This window comes from Orcinus orca, chromosome X (assembly GCF_937001465.1).
Source record: "Orcinus orca chromosome X, mOrcOrc1.1, whole genome shotgun sequence".
NCBI lineage: Eukaryota > Metazoa > Chordata > Mammalia > Artiodactyla > Delphinidae > Orcinus > Orcinus orca.
The window spans coordinates 28,124,048-28,140,460 of record NC_064580.1 but is presented as its reverse complement, the minus strand read 5'-3'; the positions used below and the strand labels follow the sequence as shown (position 1 = coordinate 28,140,460).

The following is a 16,413-nucleotide window of genomic DNA, read 5'->3' as shown; positions in this document are numbered from 1 at the left end:
TGAATATTAATATTATCGAACATTAAAATTATTTCTCCCATCACTTTGACTTTGAATATTTTGCCCCTCATACCAAAAATACAGCATTTTACCGCACTGAATTTTCCTACCAGCCAGTATGAGCTTCAGATGCCTTACTTCATCCAAGGAGCTATTTTGCTGCCGTTGTTAGTGTTTTGGACTATTTCTAGTGGTTCACTGCCCTAACATAAAACAGGTCACTGACCCACCCCCTTCAGTGAATAAAAAGAATGGCAGACAGCATGGACGCTCGACTCAATACTATTGTATTCCAAGTGTGCAAGTTGCTAAGAAAGAAAATCTTCAGAGTTCTCATCACGAGAGAAAAAATATTGTACATTTGTATGGGGACAGATGGTAAATAGACCTATCGGGTGATCATGTCACAGTGCATACAAATGTCAAATCACTAGGTTGTACACCTGACACTAATACAATGGCGTATGTCAGTTATACTTCAATTAAAAAAAGAATGGCAGCAGTCACCTGTGAGCAAATAGAGGGATATGCTAGAGAACCAAGGGTGGGGGGGAAGCACAAGGCTTTGCGGCCAGTGATTGGCACCCCTAATGGGCTGCCAGGGAGGGAAGGGCGGCCGAGAATCTGGCTGTTTGCTCCTCTCCACAAGGGCAATGAGGAGGCTGTTTTGAGTCCTGTGTTGTTCCTATCTTTTTGTTCAGTGTCAGTTAACAATGGCCATTTCCCAGCTATTTCATGTGCGAGTGAACGTTGTGTGGTGCACATTAAAAGCAATAATGTTCTGATAGAGCGTTGCTAAGGAACCGTCAGGGGAAGCTAATTTTAAATGTCTGCACCAGCCATCTTTTCACCGCTGAGCGCCTCTGATGTGTTGATTTTAACAGATAAAAGTCTTCTGTCTTCCACCCACCTCCTTATCCCACACCTGCCAGCCTCTTCTCCATCCTATCTTCACTGCCTCCTCTCCCAAAATGCCATGATTCATAATGAGAAGACCACATGCTGGTTTGACGTAAATCAAACACATTCACCTTGATCCTGCCAGCTTTTGCTAGCACCTACTATGTACCAGCGGAGGTGTCAGGGATGCAAAGTAGAAATGCCAAGTTCTTTGCCGTCAAGGTGCTTACGGTCAGTTGGGGATGCAGCCTTCCCGAGAAGTTCATACCACAGCACAGTAGTATTACTGCCGTAATGGAGACGTCTGTGACGTGAGAGAATCCTAGAAACCCCCTTCTAGATAAATAGGAATGGCTTAGCCTCAAGCAGAGCAAGTGTCTTCCTCAAGATCACACAGCTACTCATGGGGCCAGAACTTTGGGCCCCGCATCTCACACACATTTCACTGACCCCAAGCTTCCCCTTGAAGGTCATAGACATGCGCCTCCTCCCTGCTCCTTGACCCGAAAGGTGGTTTACCTGCTCTGTGGGAAGTCAGTGGCAGCCCTGGGCATTTCTTTCACATCTGAACAACTAGAGTATCAGAGGAGAGGCCACAGCAGGGCTCATGGCTCTGTTTCCCCAGCGGCAGCTTTTTTGTACTGGGTCTCTGGGCCATCCTAATCATCTTAAGGTGAGATCTTTGCACCCTCTCCCGGCATCCCCCTTTTAGACTCCTTGAAGCTAGATACCACATAGGTATGAAAGATCAGAAATATACCTCCTCTGATATGGTATTTGGCAGTCAGCCTCTCTGATGTTGTATTTACTTGTCTGATGTTAATTTACGTATATGGAAAACCTAGGAAACTCTATTCAGGCCGCCTGGGTAGTGTTTACTAAATTAGTGCTTATGGAAGCGTATCATCCCCTGAGTGCTAATCTGAGTTCTCAAATAGGGGATAAGCAGGATTTGTCTGATACCCGTTCCATTAACCAAGTTCCTACTTACTCAGTACTACCCTGGTGCCCTGAGAGAATTCATTCATTTTCCTGAAGAAAACAATCAAATAAACAAACAAACAAAATCCACATAACGAGAGTAGATAAGGTGCTAGAAGAGCTGGCTGGTCTTCCTGTGATGCTGTGACCTTGACATTTTCTTTTCTACTTCCTACCAAATTATACCTTATCATAGGCCCCTTATGATTCTGCACCCAATTCCAATGTGTGGGGTTCTTTTCCCACACCACCGAACAATTCTCATATACCAGCTGGGTGTCCTACAATTTACCTCGATTCTGACTCTGTCTACCCAGAGACAGGATTCAATTCCACCCGTGAAGGTCTCAGTCCCACAAGACTGCCCCTCCCCTCCTACTTCAGAATGCCAATTTTATGTCCAGGTTGTTAGCTGGGCTTCTGACCCACTGGCTATAGACTAGAGATTCCAACAACCCCCTCTTTGGGTTCACTTAATTTGCTCGAGCAGGGCACAGAACTCAGAGAAACATTTTACTTACTAGATCACTGGTCTCTTAAAAAAGGGTCTAACTCAGAAACAGCCAGATGGATGAGATGCGTAGGGCAAGGCACGGGGAAAGGGTGCAGAGCTTCCATGCCCTCTCTGGGCACACCACTCTCACCACATCTCCACGTGTTCACCAACACTGAAGCTCTCCTAACCCTGTCCTTTTGGGTTTATAAGGAGGCTTCATTACATAGGCATGAATGATTAAATCATTGGCCACTGGTGACTGAACTCAATCTCCAGCCCCTCTCCTCTCCCTGGACATCAGGGGGTAGGAGTGAAAAGTTCCAACCCTCTGATCACTTGGTTGGCTCCCCTGGCAAGCAGCCCCCATCCTTAGGTGCTTTCCAGAAGTCACCTTGGTAATGTAACAAAAGACACCTTGCTGCTGCTCATCACGGGACATTCCAAGGGTTTTAGGAGCGCTGTGCCTGGAAGGGGGACGAAGACTAAATATATATTTCCTCTCATAAATCACAATGTCACACCTATTTCTCCATACATTTAAATGGATAAAAAGTCTTGTCATTGTAAAAATAGGCTGATCGTCGATGCACTCTAAAAAGTGGTTTTTCAAGCACATAGACCCCAGACGGGTTGGAACCAGAGGTTGGTGATGCCGACTCCCAATTACCTCACCACCGACCAGTCAGAAGAGTGTTCATGAGCTGATCACACACCCCACAACGCCCTGCCTCACACTGTCTTTATAAACCCTTCCCTGAAAGCCTTCGGGGACTTCCAGGGTCTTTTAAGCAGTAGCTGCCCCGGACTCCTTGCTGGCGCCCTGCAGTAAAGCTGTTCTTTTCTACTTCCCCACAAAAAATAAAAATTTTTAAACAGTGGTTTTTTGGATGCTTTATTTCTAACTAAAGGCATTTATTCATTTTGAAAGAATGGAGAATATATATATACATATATATACATATATATGTATATATATAGAGAGAGAGAGAGTAGGATTTAATGGGAATATCTTACCAATTAGTAGGTATGTTAAGTTGATATTAAGCCAAAAATCTTGAGATTCTTAACGTCTCAGGATTAGAGACTCTCCCAAATTGGAAGGGTCTTGAAAGTTCATCTTAATATCTTTGATGTTCAAAACCGTGGCTTTTGACCTTTTCTGACCATTATCCATAATAAGAGAAACATTTTACGTCTTAAACCAGGGTAAAGATATAAAACAAGTTATTTGCATATGTATGTACACACAAATATGTATGTACCCACCATATATACACCACACATATACGTATATAGTCACGTATACATACAAAGATCAGAAGTTTCATGAAACAATACTTTCTTTACTACGTATAATTCACACTGTTTCTCTGTTTTCTTTATTTAAAAATAAAATGCTGGTTGCAACCCACTATATTGATTTTCTGATCCAGTTGTTTAAAAATACTGATCTAACTGATCTCAGTTTTCCTTGCCCAGGTGAATTTTGTTTTTTCAGTTTGCTGTTACTATTATTTGATTATTTTTATTTATAATGACACTGGATTTTTTTTTTTTTTTGGTGAATATCTTTTTGACAAAAATTATATTTTAAAAGTTTTACCACAGAAGTTTCTGCCAAGACCTTGCTAGTATCTTAGAGAACACTGTATTTTCAATCTAAGTCTGCATCCACGTTCCCATTGTTGGTGTTACGAAAAATGAAGTTCATGCTTGCTACAGCTGTTTCGGACAGCTGTTTTAGTAACTTAAAACAGATGTTAGAGCCAGAGGTCTGACATTTAGTGGAAATGTGCTATTAAATACCACCTCCTGGTTTACTTAACCCTGCTAGATAATCGCCCACAGAGGAAAAGCCGTTTTTTCAATATTATGTTTTTCATAAATATAAAGCATATAGATAGGGGAGGTCTTGTGTACTTTAAATTCACAACTTTTTTGTTACCCTTTCCCACAGTTTTTGACTTACTGCTAAGTCTTCAGGTATCAGCTAATCTTCACCCCTCATTTCCACTAGAAGTACCTGGATGCCCAAAGAAGTGAAGAGCCTCGTTCATGGCTCTTCCGCAGGTTCAATTAGGCTTCTAGGCTTCAGCTCTTATCTTGATGGCCTTGCTAAACTGTTATACAAATTAATAAAGGAGGCTGCACGCCTCTCCGCTTAGTGATCAAGTGATAGCCAGCAGTATCCTGCCTCGTAGCCACTATAAACCGCAGGGAGTTCAAGGCGTGAATGTGTGCCCGTTTAGCTTTGCGAGCCTATCTTTTCTGATGAATCTCTAGCTCTCCTTAGTTATTCACAACCACCTGAGGAGCTTGAGGGCCTTGGTGTACATTAAACACAGAATGTTAGCCAATTTCTATCTAACCTATTTAATCTACCTATATAATCTCTCCCTCTGTCTATAAATAGATGTAGAAGTTGAATTCCACTGTAATAAAAGGCATTATCTACCACAGGACACTTTCGAAATCTCCACCATTATTCTGTAGGGAGGCTACATGGGTAGAACGAACAACAAACATCGTTTTAAAATCAACTCTTTAAGCGATTTGTCCATACGTCTCTGATCATTTAGCAGTCTCACTAAGAGTTTGTTCGATGCGTGTGCATTCCTGAAAGAAAACGCATCGCTAGTGAGGGGTATGGTATTGGTCTCTAAAAATTAGGTGCCACTGTACATTGATTAATGATAGGATCCAAGATGAGCTCTTAGTGCAGGTAAGAGAACTCAGGAAGCAGTTAGCACTGTTATGCCGGTATTGCCGCTGCCTGTATAATCTCTTACCTGCTGACCTGTGCCACATTATTTTTATCCCCAACAGCCCATGCCATCCTCTCCCTCTCATACTCTCCCCTCCTAAATAAGGCCACATACATTCTGTTAAATGCCTCTAAATTAGAAAGCCAACCGCTTTGCAAAACCTGCCATCTTCTAAAACTCAAGTCTTGTCCATGACTCTTTTATGGAAAAGCAACATAAAGAACAAAGACAGATGGAAGCATCCCGGCCCCCCTTGCAGGCTCCCTTCCCTTTCCTCTCGGCTTCCAGAACGGATTTGAGCTGTTGCTCCTTTACACCAGGGGCCGGCAAACTGCAGTCCACGGGCCAAATCTTTATAAATAAGGTTCCATCATAACACAGCCACCCCCATTCATTTACATATTGTCTACGGGGGGCTTTCTCACTCCAAGGGCAGAGTAGTTGTGGCAGAGTAGTTGTGAAGAGCCGCTACGGAGACTGTGTGACTGGCAAAGCCCAAAGTATTTAAGTATCTGGCCCTTTACAGAGAAAATGTGCCAACCCCGACTTTACATCATTAAATTGTTATCCACTCTAGCTCATCACATATATACAGTCACAGATTTCAGTGCTGATCAACTTTCAGCTCAAGAAAACTGTGCTTTTGAATTGATTTATGCGTTTATATCCGTCTTCACCAAAGATCCTGCATTTTCAATAAAGTATAGCCATTTCAATCTTCTTTCGCTTGTAATGAAACAGAAGTCCTAAAAAGGGACTCATTAGTCCTTAACTTCTTAAAAAAGTCAGTGAACTGAGACAAAGAAGCTCATAAAGATACCCAGAAACAGTAACGTCCTGCGATTCTGACTGTGAATAATGAATTACAGCCAATCCTCTCAAGTTCGTACTGCCTGAGGAAATGAGACTTCTCCAGACCTGACCAAGCCCTTTCTTTAGACTCAGGACTCCCCAGCACACTTCCTGTTTCTCTTGATTCATTTCCTGACAGCATACTGCATTGCCAGATGGACCCCCTAACTGACGGTCTAAGGAGACTCATTTCCAAAGAATGTGTTCTTCACATAAAACTTTTATTTGGTACTTTATTTATTGGTAAAGAATTTGTTTTTAATGGTGCAACCAGCGAGCCTCTATTTTGTCAGCGTAGAAAGTATTTCTGATACAAGTAGAAAACATTTAACTCTTTTTAAACAAGAAGCGGACCTCCCTGCGTACTATGTAATGAGCACACTGGAACCCAAGTGGCGAGGGAGAATTTTGAAAGAGGTCAGGGATCACATAGCTCTGGGAGATCCATTTTACAGAAAACATGGTTTCTGAAGAAGTACCTGAAATAAAACCCAAATCATTTGCTTCATCTTCAGCAGTGACCAGTTGATACTGAGCTCTGAATAGACCTTGTTGAAGAATTAATAAAGGTACATAACCTTTATCATGCTAGGAACCGTAATTACATTCTAAAGCTAAAATCACATTGCTTTCTAACAACACTGTCCTTCCTACGGTTCTGAGGTTTTAAGAATAGACCCCAGTCAAGGACCTACTGTATAGCACAGGGAACTACACTCAATATTTTGTAATAACCTATCAGGGAAAAGAATCAGAAAAAGAATATATATATATATATATATATAACTGAATCACTTTGCTGTACACCTGAAACTAAGACAACATTGTAAATCAACTATACTTCAATTTAAAAAAAAAAAGAAAAAGAAAAATAGGCCCAAGTTACAAGCCAGACGCAGCTACAAGCCCTTGGCATCCAAGATAAGGATCGCAGGCAAGGCCAAGTTGCCTAAGTCATCAAAGGACTCCTGGCCATGACCTAGCGGCTGCCTCATTTAGTTCAGCCAGCATTTACCAAATCCCCGTAGCGTCGAGGTACAGTAGATATCAGGGAGAGAGAGGTAGGTGAGCGACATGCGGACCCTGCCTTCAGGGAGCTCACAGTCTTGCAGGGGAGGAGAATTCATTCTACCACCAGACAGTATAACCGTGAAGTCCAAGAAATTTTTTAAATGTTGCTAATGAAGTGAAAAAGAATGGATGACTAATTCACGCTGGGGTTGGTGTGCGCCATCAAGGATGAAATGCTGTTCTCCCCCCTCCCTTTTCCCCGTCGTCTGGTATGGGCCTACCACTGGGAACACCCACAACTGCAGAGCACCTCTCTCTTTCTCCTGGTTTGAGGAGCATCATGGATACCTTGACCGTGTTTCTTACATCGTCAAGCATGCAGTTTCTGTATGCCCAAGAAATCTCTGACTCAGGACAACTCAGAAAGAAGGCAAAGGCAGGGGCGGGGTCATACTCAGAAAACCTTAAAATGTACACCAGAAGTTTTAAACCCTAAACTTGAGTTGCAAAAAGTTTCTTTTGGATTAGTAGCTCAATACCTCTTCGTTCTAGACTAGTACTCAGATTGTTTCGGGGGGGTCGTAGGTCTTCTTGGAGCGTGTCAGGGGAAAGGGAGATGCTGCACAAGATCTCTCACAGCTCTGCTTGTATCTGCTCTGAATACTGGATGGCAGATAAGAATGTTGTAGGAAGTGGCCCAATGCGAAAGCCAAAGTTTGAAAACCAGTATTTCACTTTGGAGACCCCGGAAATTGCGTGCCCAAGACATGCCAGGTATGGTCAGCGGTCCCTAATTTTCTGTCCGCTTACAAATATTAGCGTAGAAAAACTTTCTCATCAGAACCTGCTCTTCAAAAATAAATAACTGCATACAGATATAGGATTCTATAAAACAAACAAGGCCAGAGGGTCTTTGGCTGACCCTCAAGGCTCCTGGTATCTGTGGAATCATGACGAGGAAGGTGAAGGCTCATTCCTGAATCTGGCTCCGTGGCTTGCCCATAAGTGGGACTTAGCTCCTTCCCGCTTTGTTTCAGTTTTCTCCAGTGCCCCCAGTCCCATCATGGACATGCTCAGCTTCTAACAGATAGAACAGCTTCTCCCAAGAGGATGGAGTCTAGCCTCTATGCAGTGTTCTACCTCGCATTTGGAGTGCCGATTTTTGGCACCTGAAACCAACTACTGTTTGTTTTGGTGTGTTGGTTGTCAAGTGGACAATAAAGAGATTCTGAGATTTTTGGACAGTAAACTCGAGATTCTACAGTTGCCCTTGAAAACAATGCTCGATTTGTCAGATTTCTATGCTGTGCCCGCTTTCATCCAGTTGAACATGTGAGCTCTATGGATTCTATAAGTGATGTCTCCTGGATCATGTTATCTGTTTACACCGACTTTAAGTGTATGTAAAGGTTATTTGACTGGATGTGTCTTTTGGGTTTTTTTTGTTTGTTTTTATTTTTTTTCCAGAAGGGGATAAATGAATTGTCATCTCAACATTTGTTTGGTAAAAGAAGCAAATTGGTGTGAAACTGTATATTTATGCTTTTTTTTCCCTTTCTGATATCTCTGCCTCTTCCTCTCTCTATTATTAAAGGAAGAAATACCCCTGGGAAGCCAATGAGAGAGGTTAGTGAGATTCAGGCTCACAGCCATGGCTTCTGTCTGTCTCATCCCGCTTTCTATGTTTGGCGTTTGTGTAAGAATTGTGTGTGTGCACGCCCATGTGTGTATTACACGTGTCATCATGTAAGGATGGTAGTCACCTCTCCACTTGCAGCTTATGAGAAACATTCCTCAAATGTTCACTGTCATTGTCATCACCATGACAACAGGACCAGGGGTTGGGGGAACAGGAATCTCTTTTAAATGGCAACCCTTTGTAGTCCCTAGGTTGGAATCCTGAAGTTCATCATCTGTTGCCATTTGCAACACAAACAAAACCTTCAAAATACATTTAGCCTCGAACAGAACTGATGAGTCATAAAGCTTCCTTCTACTTCCAGGACCCTAGCATTTTCTGCCAGTGCCCTTGGTTTTTATTCTTCAGGGATGACTTCATTTTGGTTCTGTTTTCTTTTTCCTGGTGCCTACACTCTTTCTTTCCCACTCGAGCTAACATTTTTTTGAGCACTTACTGTGTGCCAAGGACTCTTCTAAGCACTTGCCATCTTTTTCATTATGTAATCTTCAGGACAAGCCTATGAGGTAGGTACTCTTATTAACCCCATTTTACAGATAAGGAAACTGAGTCAACGAAAGGGTAAGCAATGTGTCCAAGGTGACAGAGCCAGGATTGGAATCCAGGCAGTCTGGGTCCAGAGCCACACTCTTAACTGTGTGCTTTACTGCCACTTAGAAAATGGTGTGTGAAAAGCATATGTCATCTCAACTTGCCCTTCGGAGGGTGCTTTTTTCTTTACTTGGCATTTTGAGCCAGATAGAACAATAACCAGTTAGGGATAAAAAGTGAATCTTGGAGTCGTGAGGGATTTTTTTAATGCCTTTTAGAGGTAGGGTACAGCATTATCACTGAATGTGGTCTGGGGTTTTACAGTGAAAGCTGCTTCACACTTCTGTTCTACCAGAAATATTAGCTAAACATTGAATTACCTAATGAAAGGACATCGGATGACAAAGTGTTGAGTGACAGCCCAAGTGAAACAAGATTGTCCTTACCAAGAGTTTAGTACGAAGGACGCAAGAAGGAAAGCTTTCCCATGGATGGCAATAGCGTGTACTATTGTGGGAGACAGCTTGGACGGGTGGGGAGTCCTTATATGAGAAGGTTCTGGATCCTTAGCAACAGATGGACAGGAGTAGCCACTGATTCATTTAAACGTCATACTGGAAGTTCTGCCAGTGCCATGCCATGCAGGTCTAATCAGCTGAACAATCCTTCAGTGTGTCCACACCATTGCTCCCTTCCAAGGCTTGTGGGGTCCAAGGGAGGGAGTGGTGGGCTGGGAGGAGAAACAGGAAACCTGAATCGGTGCAGCATTGAATGCTCCTGACGGTTTGCCTTCTTATGTGAGACATCTTGGGTTCATTCTGATGGTAAGTGCCCCTTAAAATTTATTTTAACTTGTGGTAAATAGTTGCACCATATTTTTAACCACCCTAAACATGTGTCTCTCATAAACGCATTTTAGAAAAGGCCAGCACATATAATTGAAGTCACACAGGCATTTGGAATCTATACTACCTGAGGTATATTGTAGTCAGATAAGTTTTCAGAAAGCCACAGAATCCAAACAATAGTGATTTTTTTTAATGCTATGAAAATACCCCAGATGTACAGTGACCAGATATTTTTTCAAAGATTAAATTACAGAGAAGAAAAGCACATTTCACTGCGGTATTCTGGCTTTGCTTTGGCCAACTGAGCGCTCACCATTTCTTTGGGAACGGTATTTTTTTTAAAAAAAAAAAAAAAAACAGAGTGCCAGATTGCTATTGAGGTCTTGGGTCTCTGCCAGAAAGTCTCAATTCCAATCACTGCAGCGAACAACTCCCTGAGGCAGAGGTGGCATGTGAGAGTCCACATGTCACACTTTGCACCAACTTGGAAAAACATACAACTACCCTAATGTTAAACGCACAGTGCCTTTCTCTTCAACAGTCGTTGCTTAAGAATGGATTAAGGACGTCTATAGACGTATTTTTATGTCTCCTTGTGCCTGAAGCTAATCGCAGATGCCTGCCTGCTTTCCAGGGCCTCTCATGCTCATAGCACAAGATTTTCATGTTGACTTTAGAAAAATCTGTCAGGTAAAATTAATGATCTCACTAATGTTCTGCCTTACACGCACGGATAACAGAAGCAGGATACAAATCTATTTTCTGTGTCCCAATTCCCTATCTGTGTGTGGTTCTATGCCTCCAGCGGGTTGAGGTATATGATTCTTTGGAGCAGTATTTAGTCAAAGAGATAGAATTTTTTTTTTTCTGGCTCTAAGGAAAACCTCCATGGAAAACACTGGAATTGTTATTCTGATGAAGCAGGTATTTGTAAACAAAGTAATGAAAGGCATCATATAGATATGGTGGGGTGACTCAGAACGTTCATTTCTCTAGCATAGGGATGGCCATGAGGTCAATTGTGAACATTTAACCGTCTGGACAGGTTAAAGGCTACCTAACATTTTGTGGGAGTAGGTATGGTGTATTAAGAATCATGAACCTGAGACTTCCCTAGTGGCGCAGTGGTTAAGAATCCGCCTGCCAATGCAGGGGACACGGGTTCGAGCCCTGGTCCGGGAAGATCCCACATGCTGCGGAGCAACTAAGCCCGTGCGCCACAACTACTGAGCCCGCATGCTGCAACTACTGAAGCCCACATCCCTAGAGCCCGTGCTCCGCAACAAGAGAAGCCACTGCAATGAGAAGCCCGCGCACCTCAACGAAGAGTAGCCCCCGCTCTCCGCAACTAGAGAAAGCCCGCGTGCGGCAACAAAGACCCAACGTAGCCAAAAATTAATTAATTAATTATTTTTAAAAAAACCATGAACCTCTGACCTGGTAACTTTTTAAATAGCAGATACCCCTAGAACTTATGCCTCTTAAGAGACTCAAGAATTTTCCTTCCAGTTAGTAACCGAACACCACTTTGAGGAGTAGAAAAGCACCACTTGGCTATATAATCTATAAATGCATTTACTTGTCTTCATTATCTTTTGAACTGCCGTCTGCATCTCCTAGCACAGTCTAAAATAGGCACTCTTTGATTATTGTCAATAAGCTGATGGAGAAAAAAAATGGTTTCTTCCCTGTTTTATGTTTTCTAATACATTTTCTAGCTACCAGGAGGACTATACTATAGTGTAGATGTGAGAAATAGTTGGAATTATATCTAGGTATCAGGGTGTAAGAGTCTTGGGGTTTGTTTTTACTGGTTTTATTAATTGCTGTTAAGATTGCAAGCAATTTAAAATTTGTAGTTAGTCCATCTATTTTCAATTACACAGGAATAATTGTACAGATTTCCCAGGGTTGCTGGGCAGTCAAAAGTAGGTACAAGGGAAGCCCTCTAACTTGGTGGCATCAGTTAGATATCTGTGCTCTGAGGAGTAGCAAAGGACCCACTGTGGCTTCCTGTGGTTTTTATGGTTTAGAAAAGCCAAAGATGATTTCTGTTCTTCACTGAGGGCTGCCAAACTACTGGCCCACTCTAGGCATAGTACATATGCTTTGTTAAAAGGTTTTATGTGTGCAGCCCCAACCAAACTCCAGAGTGATTTTTTAAAGCATAATTAGTCCTCATTGAAACTTTCTGCACGAATAGAGCGCAAAGAGAGTTACAAACTTGGTCGCCTTAATAAAAATGGCTGAACAGCATAAAAGTTAAGTCTTAGCTTGACCTGGTGCCACTGCTGTTTAAGTGCCTGCCTACGAGTCCTCTTCAGATCCCCTCATATACTTAAAAACGCTATGTCTCTTGAAATAAATATTAGGAAACAATACCTGCCCTAGTCTATCTTTAATGTTTATAGGGATTTTAACAATTATTATGGGAATCTGTAAAGTTGATACATGGCAAGGTAGTAATAGCCTAGTAAAGCATTTTTAGTTTCAAAGGCAGTACTTGAATAGTGGAATGATTTCCTAATGTCCAAGAATTAAAATTAGCCATATAAAAATATGGGACATACATGACGAGGCAAGTCATAAAGTGTGTCTCAAATTATCTTACTCTAGATCTGAATTTTGCCACGAAGTACCCAGGGACATTGTGCTGTTCTTATGCTCCGTGCTGGGGGATTAACACGGGGTCATGTCATATTATTATTAGAAGGCTATTCTGATAGTTAACCCTCATTGAGTAGGAGATCAAAAATGGATTCAGAGGCTACCCAAATCCATGCTATGCATGTGGGTCATCTTACAATGAGGCTCTTGAGTCATCTGGAATGAAAAGTAATTTTTTTTTCCTGAAGCTTCCTAATTCAAAAGTTAATAGTGTATACTAAGGTCAAATCAAGACTTTCTCTTTCAACTCAAGTAAAAGCAGAGAGAAAAGTCACCTCCGCCATAGCCTTAGACGTGAGCCAACAGCTTGTAACAGCCTTGAGATAAAGATTTCACACGTAGTGATGGTAGCGATGCTAACGGTGATGGAGGAGAGTGGCGGCGGTGGTGGTGGTGATAGTTATGGTGATGGTTGTTTGATAGTAAAATAATTTTTAATACAAGTACATAGTAAATAATCTCCCACAGCAAGGTGGAGAAGATACATCCCATCACGAATTGTTCCTGTTATGACAGGAATCTTGTGCTCATCCGTGGAAGCCTTTTGGTGTATATTTACATGGGGAAGATGAGTGCAGTCTGACTTTTTTCCATTTATATGATACTAGGAGCCTGATCCAATATGAGGCTGGATACTAACAGTGTGGAATGGCTTCATTAACAAGGCTTTGCTTCTTCCTGGAAAACTGGTGAAAATCCAAACCCTGTCGTGTATCCCCTGGACGCAGCTTCTGTGTTGTCTACACCTAGAAACGGGGGATGATTTCCCAAATGACAAAGAGTTGGGGTGATGATAACTACACCTTGTGTCAAGTCTGTCTTTCTCTCTGTTTTCCAGGACACAATGTAGGAAGCCTCTTCCACCTGGCAGATGATTTGGGCAGAGCGATGGAGTCCTTAGTTTCAGTCATGACAGATGAAGAAGGGGCAGAATAAATGTTTTACAACTCCTGATTCCCGCATGGTTTTTATAATATTCATACAACAAAGAGGATTAGACAGTAAGAGTTTACAAGAAAAAAAAATCTATATTTTTGTGAAGGGTAGTGGTACTATACTGTAGATTTCAGTAGTTTCTAAGTCTGTTATTGTTTTGTTAACAATGGCAGGTTTTACACGTCTATGCAATTGTACAAAAAAAGTTATAAGAAAACTACATGTAAAATCTTGATAGCTAAATAACTTGCCATTTCTTTATATGGAACGCATTTTGGGTTGTTTAAAAATTTATAACAGTTATAAAGAAAGATTGTAAACTAAAGTGTGCTTTATAAAAAAAAAGTTGTTTATAAAAACCCCTAAAAACAAACACATATACACACACACACACACACACACACACACACACACACACACACTGAGGCAACACATTGTTTTGCATCCTTTTAGCGTGATATCCATATGAGATTCGTGGCTTTTTTTTCTTTTCCTGCATATTTAAGATAGGACTTCCTCTAACACCACCAAATGACTACTTCATATCGCTCTTTTGGAATTGTTGACTGAGTGGGGCTGGCTGTGGCTTTTCGTGTTACACATCTATATGTCTATAAGTATGTAAATACTATGGGTATATAGATAAATAGATATAAATTTCAAGAGACCTTTCAAATTTCTTGTTCAAATGTTCTTGCCACTTCCTAATGGAAAGCAATTGCTTCTGGTCATCCAGGCTTACCTGCTTGGGTCTAGAATGAATTTTCCCTGGAGCCTGAAGCCAGAAGGAAGCTACCACACTAAAACATTGTCTGCGGCTCCAGATGTTTCTCATTTTGAACTTTCCAGTGACAACTAGAGTACTGAATTTTTTTAAGGGACATATGAATGAATACACAGGACTTATTATGTCAGAGTCATCCGCTGGTTGATGTATTCAGCGTCCTGCTGCTGGCAATGCCACGGTTTAAATTTAATGATGCTTCAGTGAAAATCAGAGCATCAGAAGGCATTTTTAACTCCCAGGCAGGAGGAGGACTATGGTAGGGCTGGAGGGCTGTGGATTCCCAGCCAGTCCCTCAGAGGGCGCAGGCCACTCTTGAAGTAAAGGATTGGATGAATGTTCATAACCTCACAGAGAGAGCTTTATAATTACAACTGTTCTTTTCTCGCAGTCAAACAGCAGTGGGTGTCTTGGTTTTCCAGTTTTTGAAGGTTTTTTTCCCCATTGTAATGAGTTTGTAAATGCCACAAGACTTAATTTGAAATAACCCTTAGTGGAAACGTTAACACAGTAGCCCCATCACATTGTGGTACTGTTCAATATCCACCCAGAAGCCCATGAATCATGTTTCCCCCCTTGGCATTTCTCTACAAGTGACTCCAGGCAGGTTTGTAAGTGGGAACGCAAATTGATTTAAATGATCCAAAAGGCACTCCAAACCCTTTCTGGTGGATTAGGCAGGTTAAATATGTTAATAAATCATTCAAGCAGAGGAGAACGCTCAAGAGGACTAACTGGTAGGAAAAAGCTTTACTCTTTCATTTCATCTTATTAGTCTTTCACTTTTTTTAATCATTCATTCAATAGAAATCACTGTGTGACCTATCATTTTGCAAATCTGTTACCTCTTACATCAAGTGTAATTAACTTTTGGAGAGTGGGTTTTGTTCCTTATTTTACTAATGATAATTAACATCAGACATGGCTTCTCATGCTACTTCTACCTCACTTTGGTTTTGGGGTGTTCCTAATAATTGTGCACACCTGATTTCACAGCTTCATCACCTGTCCATTGTGAGAACATTTCCCTCCATTTTCGTTTTTGTTCATAATTTCCAGAAGAAAACCCAAAGCTCTAAGGTAACAAATTACATGAAGATTTGATTTTAGTCTTGCATTGTTTTCCTTTATGTGACGCTGTACTTTTTCTTTACCCGAGGATTTTTTTTTTAACCGTGATTTAAAACAAGGGGTTACTTTACTTCCTACTAAGAAGTTTAAGTTTCATTCTAAAATCAGAGGTAAATAGAGGGCTTAATTTTGTTTTAATCTTTTGTTTTATTTTATCTTTTAGACATTAGTTCTGGAGTGAGTCTGTCAAAAATATTTGAATAAAAACTGAGAGCTTTATTGCTACGTTCTAAGCATAAGTTGGACATTGTTTCGTGTTCTTTATAACCACCGAGTATTAAACTGTAGATCATAACCAATGTAACTGAAGCATAAACATCACCTGGCATGTTATGTCATTGTTTTCAGGTACTGGGTTCTTACTTGAGTATCATAATATATTGTGTTTTAACACCAACACTGTAACATTTACTAATTATTTTTTTAAACTTCAGTTTTACTGCATTTTCACAACATATCAGACTTCACCAAATATATGCCTTACTATTGTATTATATTACTGCTTTACTGTGTATCTCAATAAAGCACGCAGTTATGGTACAAAAAAGTGTTGACTGGACTGCAGTATTTTGTTTTGTTTTGTTTTGTTTTTTGCATAGGCAAAACTTCCATATCGTTAAAAAATTTAAAACTCTAGAGAGCCCAACAGTGAAAAGAAGGCCCCTGACTACCCTATTCCCACCTCATCCTCACTGCACTCTGAGTAAATATTAATAATTTCTTGTGTTTCCTTCCAAAGTGTCATTATTGTATAAGCAATTACAAACATGTTCCTACTTTTTTTCCTTTTATTACTCAAGCTAGCATTCTAT

The 16,413-nt window shown here is 41.1% G+C and overlaps 1 protein-coding gene across 5 annotated transcripts in view; it reads left to right on the top strand.

The window, feature by feature from the left end:
• Positions 1 to 16,148, top strand: part of DMD (dystrophin) — a 2,251,544-nt gene extending 2,235,396 nt beyond the window's left edge. For 3 of the 5 annotated variants that reach the window (XM_049704774.1, XM_004281028.3, XM_033407968.2), the window contains 2 exons: positions 8,600 to 8,631; positions 13,589 to 16,148. In XM_049704774.1, the coding sequence (XP_049560731.1) occupies positions 8,600 to 8,631; positions 13,589 to 13,600 (44 nt within the window). In that variant the 3' untranslated portion in view covers positions 13,601 to 16,148. The remainder of the gene's footprint in view (positions 1 to 8,599; positions 8,632 to 13,588) is intronic. The other 2 variants (XM_004281026.3, XM_004281027.3) reach the window with 1 other exon arrangement.
• Positions 16,149 to 16,413: the final 265 nt, after the last annotated feature.